Below are 8,253 nucleotides of genomic sequence, written 5' to 3'. Positions count from 1 at the left end.
ATTTTCCTTCCACTGATGTGTTTTACAGCAAATATTTATGAATGAGGATGAGCGGGCAGTGGTTGGTTTCTTTGCAGCCTCCTGATTCCAAATAATCCCCAGGGCATGGGAGAAGGTCAGATTAATGCAGTGTCAGGCAACTACTACTGTGTCATCTTTCCTTGGGGTGGGTGAGGGTAGGGTCCCCGGAGCCCCTGAGGGTTCCTGATCTCCTGTGGGTGCTCTATATCTGGGGCCCAGCTGTGCTCCCCACCCCCAGCCCTCCTGGGGCCAGCAACAAACTCCCTGGAGCCGGGACTGGCCCGTCAAATCCGGGGCGGGCCGTTCAAACAGCAAGGGGGAGCCTCCGCTGCGGCTGTCCTGAGTCATTCTGCACGTGTTGGCCCCTTTCTCTGTGCAGCTAGTGGGCTCATTCCTGGAAGCGCTCCGGGTAGTGGAGCTCCTCAAGGTGGCTGGGGGAGGGAGGATTAAGACGGGACCTGGACCAGGGGCTGCCGCTTTGGCAGTGACTTCGCAGCATGTGGTTGGCTGCCAGGTGCGGGCTGCTGGTGAGCGGCGGGGAGGGAGCTGCGAGCACCCGGGCTTGGAGCGCCCAGCCGGCATCACATGTGCGGGCCTCCACCTTGCCCGGGATGCGCGCCCTCCGAGCTACCCTGGCACTGTCGCTCCTGGGGACACTCCAAGCCTTCCCGCAGGTAAGGGGATGACTGGGGCGTGGGGAGGTTTAGAGACCCCAACCATGGTGCTTGGGCACTGGGGAGGACAGGACACTCACCACCTTCCCTACCCAGCTGGGGTGATCTGGTGCAGGTGGGGAGTGGGGGCCCTGGAATGTGCATGTGTTCCCAGGCGGGAGTTGCCTGAAGGGCCCGGGAGCCCCGCAAACCCGAGGTTGCTGGGATGGATGCATCATTCGAGGTTACCGGGACTGAGGGCAAGAGAAAGGGGAGGGCTGTGTGCCCTTCCTGCAGGTCTGTGGGGTCCCGGGCAGATCTGCTGAGCCGCGGGGGACTCGGGCTGGTCAGGGTGGCATCTGGCTCTGCTCAGCTCTGGGGAGCAAAGGTGAGGGTCTGGCGTCTGTCAAGGGGAGCCCCAGAAATGAGTTTGGGAAGTGCTTTAGGAAAACTGATGTCCCACTACTTCCCCCTGCCCGGCGCCGAACTAGACGTGGGGACATGCGGGTGACTTGGCTGCGATCCAGACTTGGCTGCGATCCACCCCGGGACCTCGAGAGCAAAGGAAGGGGAGCAAGAGCAGCAGGTGCTGGGGCAGCATCCGTCTAGTCCTACGGGAAGAGGGAGCCCACGCTCTGGAGTCCTGTCCTATTTGTGCAGGGGAAGAGCAGGCAGCCCGCAGGGGAAAGTCGCTGTGCAGGAAGGGGTCATGAGGCGGCCCTTCCATCTGCTAGAGGGCGGTGTGGGACATGTTGCCTAGACAACCTCCATCCCGGATCCCCATACCCATTTCAGGGAACTCTCTGAGTTTGGGGTGCCAGGAAGGGGAAATGTGAGAGATGCCAGGATGGGGGCTTTGGCGTCTGGTGGCTGAAGCTCATGTGTTTCCACAGAGCAACCCCCCCACCTTTTTTTTTTTTTTTTTTTGTACCAGGAATCAAACTCAGGACCTTGCACTTGCCAGGCAGGCGCTTATGCCACAGAGCTAAATCCCCGGCCCGCAAATTCCCTTTTTAAATTAAAAAACTGCTTTATAATGAATAATACAAAACATGTGAATCAGGGCTGGGGATTTAGCTCAGCGGCACAGCGCCTGCCTGGCAAACTCGAAGTCATGAGTTCGATTCCCGGTACAGGAAAAGAACCAAAAAAAAAAAAAAAACCAAAAAAACCCATGTGAATCTATCCTAAAAGCCACAGTGTAAAAATGCTGCTGATAAAGCTGAGTTCCTTGACACCTCATTCTGATGCCTGTGTAGATATGACCGTTAGCACCACTTCAGTGTTTCCTGTGGAGAACTTTTCCTATTTGCACATTCCTATTTACATGGCTTTGTAGAAATACGTGGACTTTTCCATAAACCCCGACCTGCTGTACGTATGATACTTCATTAGGCTTTTACAATTCTACAATATATCTCGGAGAGATTTCCCCATGGATTCTTACCGATCTTCTGCTTAATTTAAGATGCAGTGTAGTAGTCTACCAAATTGAGGCTGGGGCTGTAGCTCAGCGGTAGAGTGCTTGCCTAGCGTGTATAAGCTCTAGGGTTCCATCCTCAGCAAGAAAAAAAAAAAACAACACACAAAAAAACCCCACAAAAAACCCAAACTGAGGATTTAAAAAAATATCCCTGATGAATGAGTATTGAGAGTGTCACCTCATTATTATTATTATTATTATTATTATTATTTTTGCGGTACTGGGGATTGAACTCATGACCTTGTGCTTGCCAGACAGGTGCTTATGCCACTGAGCTATATCCCCAGCCCTATTTTTGTGGCTTTTTTTTTTTGAGACAGGGTCTCATTATGTAGCCCAGGCTGGCCTGGAATTCTTGGTGATCCTCCTGCTCCAGCCTCCCAAGTGCTGGGATCACAGGCATGAACCACGGTGCCTGGTGACCACGTCATTTTCTGTTAGCTTGCTCTCATGATGTACAGCCCTATGCGTATTCTTTGGGGAATGTGTGGGATTCTTTTCTAGAGAAGAGGCAGAGAAGAGGCAGAGAAGGGTGCGCTCAGGGTGCCGAGTGCAAATTCATTCAGAAGAAAAGGCCACAAGCCCCAAGCTGCCTTCCAGTGGGGGCTGGACCGTGTGTCTCCCCACAGCTGCGCCAGAGTAGCGAATTTCCCACATCCTAACCGAGCCTTGATCTTATCGGAGTTTGTATTTGGTGGCCTTGACTCTAGATCTGTCCTTATTGTTTTCATTTGCTTTTCTGCCCTCGAGCCTGGACTCCCTCCCCTCGTGGTCCTCTCCCTGCCAGGTGTCTGGGGGAGGCGCTGATGCCTGCTTCTCCCCTGGGACTCTCACCCCTCTTCCATCCTCCCCTTTCCAGGAAGGAGCAGGGGAGCCCGTGAATAAAAACCTCCACAGGGTTTGCAGCTCACTGAGTCTTCAGCTGTCCTCTGCGCCAGCTGATCTGGTGAGATTGGCGTTTTGCAGTTGGCGTCTGAGGCAAGAACTGTTCTTTCTGATGTAGCCCACCACCGACCTCCCTAACAGTGGTTTTGTAATACAACCGGGAATTAGTCTGGTGACCCAGGAATGGCTCTGGCATAAATCAGGGGAGAAGAATTTGTTTCCTGCATCTGCATCCTTCCCCTCCAGGGGCTCCAGGATGGGGAGGGTGCTCGCCTTTCTGCGAATTTGAACTTGGCTGCCTTAGAATTCCCTGACGAAGTCTCCTCCCAGGCTGGGACTGAGGCTTCGGGAGCCTGGTTCCCCTGTCCTGGATCCCATGTTCCCTCGGTGGGGTGGGCGGAGCGGGCTCCCGCGGGGCGGCGCTCGTGAAGGTCTGTGCCCTGTGGCTTGCACTTTAAAGCTTGGCTGGTCACCCTGCACAATGGCAGCTCACAGTAGCATTTGAGGTCTCGGCCCCAGGGCAGGAGAGGCTTTCTGGGTTTTTTTGTCGGGGAAAGATGACTTTTCTGCAGCTAGAGGCAGAATTCTATGTGATACAGCAGGGTAAGGGGACAAGAAAAGGAGGGAGTGGAAGTTGCAGGCCTGTCTCCCTCCTCCCCTCCCTCCCTCCTCCCCTCCCTCCCTCCTTCCCTCCCTCCTCCCCTCCCTTTCCTTTTTTTTTTGCAGTACTGGAGATTGAATCCCGAGCCTTCACCCTGAGATACCACCCCATCTTTTTAAAAATTTTATCTTATTTTCAGACAGGGTCTCACTAAATTGTCCAAGGCTGAGCTTGTGCTTGCGATCCTCCTGCTTCAGCCTCCTGAGTAGCTGTAATAATAGGAGCGTGCCACCAAGCCAGCAGCGCTGGCTGGTCTGAATCAAGGGCCCCTTCCTCGCCATGGGGCTGGGGCCCAAGAGCACCCTGGGGCTGGGGAGCTGAATTACTCAGCCCGAGAGCAGCCCGCGCTGGGAGGAGGGCAGCCCTTACTGGAAGTTTCTGCTGCTTCCACTCATATCTGACCCAGACTTGGTGCTTCTCAAGTAACTGATTCATCGTGGGTTCGTGCATACTTGCTGCAGCCCTTCACCTCAGGACAACCGTCAGGAGGAACGTAGGGGTCTGGGGGGCTCGGGGGTCTTTGTACAGAGCATTGGCACCCCAGCTGGACTGGTGCAGGCTCATTGGGCTGTGAACTGACCCTGGGGATCAGAGGATCAGAGTCCCCAGGGCCCCAGACAGGGTGTGCATATTGTCCAAAAAGGCAGCTGTGGACCCAGCCAATCTCTTTCCTCCCAGCGCCGCCCTGAGGGACACTGGGTGTGGGTAGGGGGTGTTCCGGAATCCACGGGGGGGGGTAGGGGGAATCACCTGGGCGCTCTCTGTGGCCTCCCTGTTGGGCAGGGACTTTTTGTTTGTTTGTGGTGTTTACTAGACAGGGTCTTGCTGTGTAGTTCAGGCTGGCGTTGAACCCACTGTGTAACCCTGGCTGGCTCTGAACTCACAGCAATCCCCCTGCTTCAGCCTCCTGCGTGCTAAGATTACAGACGTGTGGCATTATGCCTGGCTACGGAGGGACTTTTTATGCACGACTCAGCCAATTACTCATTGCGTTTCTAAGCCCTCTGGTGACATTCATCCAGCCATCCACCCATGCAGTAAATCTTCAATGGGAAACTGCCCCGGACCAGGTGTAGCTCCTTGAGGCTTCCGTCCTACCCCATACCAGCTACTCATGTGGCTGTTTGTTTGCCTCTAGTGACAAGGGCCACTCCTGCCTCGTGCAGGTTACACCATCCTGGGTTTGCTCTGACCCTTGCTCTTTGGGATGTGCTGAAATCCATCTCTTCGGAGCCTCCTCTGTGGGCCCTGTAGGCCAGCTGTCTCCCTCTTCCCTCAGAAGCACCTCTCAGCGAGGTGAGGGCCCCCGCCTGGTCCTCTGACGTGTATCCCTTATGCAGCAGGGGCTCGAAGCTGCTCTGACCATTCATTCATTCTTCTGACATTTATGGAGTCTTAGTGTGCGCCAGGGAGCACTGTGGGTGCAGCGGGCACCCCCATGCCCAGCAGAGCGGGGGCCACAGGTAGGACAGCACCTGCAGGGGGCGGTCCACAGGGAGCGGAGGGGCGTGCCTGCCAGCCCCCGGGGAGGTGAGCAGAGCGTGGCCAGGGGGCAAACGGAACCGAGGTGCCCAGCGGCGGAGGAGCGGGAGAAGCCAGCGTGGCCAGGGTGGAGCGCGGGAGGAGTGGGCGGCCGGGACGTAGTGGGTTGTGCAGAGCCAGCGAGCTGCGGCCAGGTTTGGGGTAGGAAGGTGACACCGGGTGACATGTGCCGTGATGCCGAAGGACTGGAGCTGCCAGGCCACTGTGCTGAGGGTGGCGCTAGCGTCCACAGGACGCCCGTGTGGGTGGCGTGTGAGCACAGGGCAAGGGGGTCCACGCCTGGGCTCGGCATTGTTGGGGAGACAAGTACAAGTTCTATTTTTTCCAAGTTCAAGCATGAGGTGGGGCTGGGGGTTGAGGCGCTGAGCCACGAGCCCCGCCCCAGAGTTTGGGCCCCGGATGTGGTGGATCTCTGGTGCCGGAGTCCAGTGCAGGGTTCCCAGCAACGCCTCAGTCACCCCACTCCTGTTAAGGAAGCCGGAGAGCCCTCACTGCTGAGAGGAATTGTCACAAACCGGGTGCCTGAGATCCAGCGGCCCCGGGGCCCCGTGTCACTCTGCCCTGCAAGCGCGGTCACCGCCTTCTCTCTCGCTCTGGGCCTCCGCCTGCCTCCCGGAACGACCTGCGGCTGCCCGGGGCCCTGGATAACCCAGCATGCCCATTCCCTGGAGAGCCTGAACCCAGCCCCATCGGCGGAGTCCCCACAGACGGCCGCAGACTCTCCGTCCTGGGCACGGGGTGTGACATCTGCAGGAGGCCGCTGTTTTACGTACTGTGAACATTTCTGTCTGGGGAGATGGTGCAGCATCCGGCCAAGGGTTTGGACTTTTTGGTCAGTCTGCTCTGTCTATACCCTGCACCAGACACCATAAGTGACCTCTGTGTGCCTTGATTTTTCCACCCACAAGACAGGGCCATAGCCGAGCGTAGGGCCACATGTCTATAATTCTACCATTTAGGAGGCTGAAGCAGGAGGATCACTGTCAGTTCAAGGCCAGCCTGCACTGCATAGTGAGACCCTGTCTCAAAACAAATAAACCAGAATGCCACAGAGTGAGTAATTTATAAGCCCTGCCAAGCCAGAGTCCTGCTGCAGGCACCAAGGGGCTGTGTCAAGGTGAGAAGCCAATTCTTTTTTTTTTTTGGTATCAGGAATCGAACTCAGGACCTTGTACTTGCCAGGCAGGCGCTTATGCCGCTGAGCTATATCCCTGGCCCAGACTGAGTAATTTATAAAGAAACATTTATTTCTTACAGTTCTGGAGGCTGGGAAGTCCAGTGAGGGCCTTCTCATTGATCATCCACGGCAGAAGGGCAAAGAGGACCGGAAGGAGAGGGGATCAAACTCACAGGTCTAAAGCTGGGCGTGGTGCCCCATGCCTGCAATCCTAGCATTTGGGAGGCTGAGGCAGGAGGATTGAAAGTTCAAGGGAAACTTAGCAACTTGGGAGACCCTGTCTCAGAACGAAACAAACAGAAAAATCCTTGGAAACTTTTGTTGGGCTGAACCCACTGGTGAAGCCTGAGCCCCTCTCCCCCAGCCTGATCACTCCGAGGTCCCAGCACTCAACACCGTTGTAGTTGTTCCACACATGCTGGGGACTGAGTTCCACACACGCTTCTTGGGGCACACATGGAAACTCTATGGGTCAATAAGCGTAAAGGGCCCACAGCAGAGGCTTCGCCGAGGGAGGTGTGGAGGGGAGTCCATATGAAGTGCCTGTTCTTTTTTTTTTGTTTTTTTTTTCCCCCGGTATGGGGAATCGAACTCATAACCTTGCGCTTGCCAGGCAGGCGCTGTGCCGCTGAGCTAAATCCCCAGCCCCATGAAGTGCCTGTTCTATGCTAGGCATGTGGGTGCTGCTGAGATCAATTACAACCCTTGGCCTTGCATGTGTGCTTGTGCCATCCTCACTTCCGCCAGGCCCAGGCTGGAGTCCAGAGCTCCTGCTGCTGCAGCTCCTCACTGGGGTGTGCCCACATCCTCGTGTGCTCTGCCAAGGGCTCCGGAGAGACACGGGGCCCAGAGGCAGGTACATGTCCGGAATCCCAGCACTCTGGGAGGCTGAGGCAGAAGAATCACAAGTCCCCACCCTTTCCTTGGTGTTGGGGATGGAAGCCAGGCCCCACGCCTGCCAGGCCAGGGCTGTAGCGCTGAGCCACACCCCAGCCCACCACCCGGCAGGCTGCATGCGGGTCCTCTGGGTTTGCTCCGGGCTGAGAAGTCCCAGTGGCATCGCCCAGGGCCGCTCATCCTCAGCCCTGACTGCCCAGTGCGTGCCAGATGCGGCCCTGCGCTTGGAGGGCGCATGGCCTCCTGTGATGGTTCCAACCCTCCGGGACCACAAAAGGCCTCAGAGAACCTTTGCCTTCCCGTGGGACCCGCCTGCTCTGTGCTGCTGGGTCACCAGGGCCCAGCCGCAGAGGCAGCCAAGGGTCCGGTCCATCTGAGCAGGCGTGGTTGGGCCGGCCCTTCCTGAGCGCAGGCTGGGGAGGAAACATCGAGGCTGCAGCCTGACCCTCTGGGCCTGTGGGCTGAGGCCGTGTGGGGGCCCAAGGCCCCCTGGAGGGTCAGAGAGCCAGAGGGCCCCTGGGGTCCCAGCCTCCACCCCTTTCTATTTTCCTTCTGGTACTGGGGGTTGAACCCAGGGCCTCCACACTAAGCTACATCCCCAGCCCTTTTTAGTTTTTAATTTTGATATAAGGTCTTGCTAAGTTTCTTGGCCTGGACTTGATTTTTTTTTTTTTTTGAGTAATTCCAAATATATATATATGCTAATCTTTTTCATTTGTACTACTAATTTCTCTCAGTTCATTAAAAAGAGAGTTTTGTGCTATTATCTGTTTGTTTCTCTCTTTTTTTATTTTAAAAATAAAAGGAGGAAAATATTAATTAACACACAGACAACATTTTACAAAATAGCAAAGGAATAGTACAGACAGTGCAGAGTTACAAACAGAGTGGTAGGGAATTAACAATGATGGTTGTATTACATATTGATATCTTC

At 55.7% G+C, this 8,253-nt stretch overlaps 1 protein-coding gene across 3 annotated transcripts in view; it reads left to right on the top strand.

Annotated features, from left to right (window-relative positions):
• Tnfrsf8 (tumor necrosis factor receptor superfamily, member 8) overlaps nt 1–8,253 on the top strand; it is a gene marked incomplete in the record, with an annotated part of 70,439 nt that overhangs the window by 6,288 nt on the left and 55,898 nt on the right. The window contains 1 exon segment of one of the 3 annotated variants that reach the window (XM_013504324.1): nt 623–695. Within the exon segment in view, the coding sequence (XP_013359778.1) occupies nt 633–695 (63 nt within the window). 3 annotated transcript variants of the gene reach the window in all.

Source organism: Chinchilla lanigera, unplaced genomic scaffold (assembly GCF_000276665.1).
Source record: "Chinchilla lanigera isolate Chin_1 unplaced genomic scaffold, ChiLan1.0 scaffold00085, whole genome shotgun sequence".
Lineage (NCBI taxonomy): Eukaryota > Metazoa > Chordata > Mammalia > Rodentia > Chinchillidae > Chinchilla > Chinchilla lanigera.
This window is presented reverse-complemented; position numbering and strand designations above follow the sequence as displayed.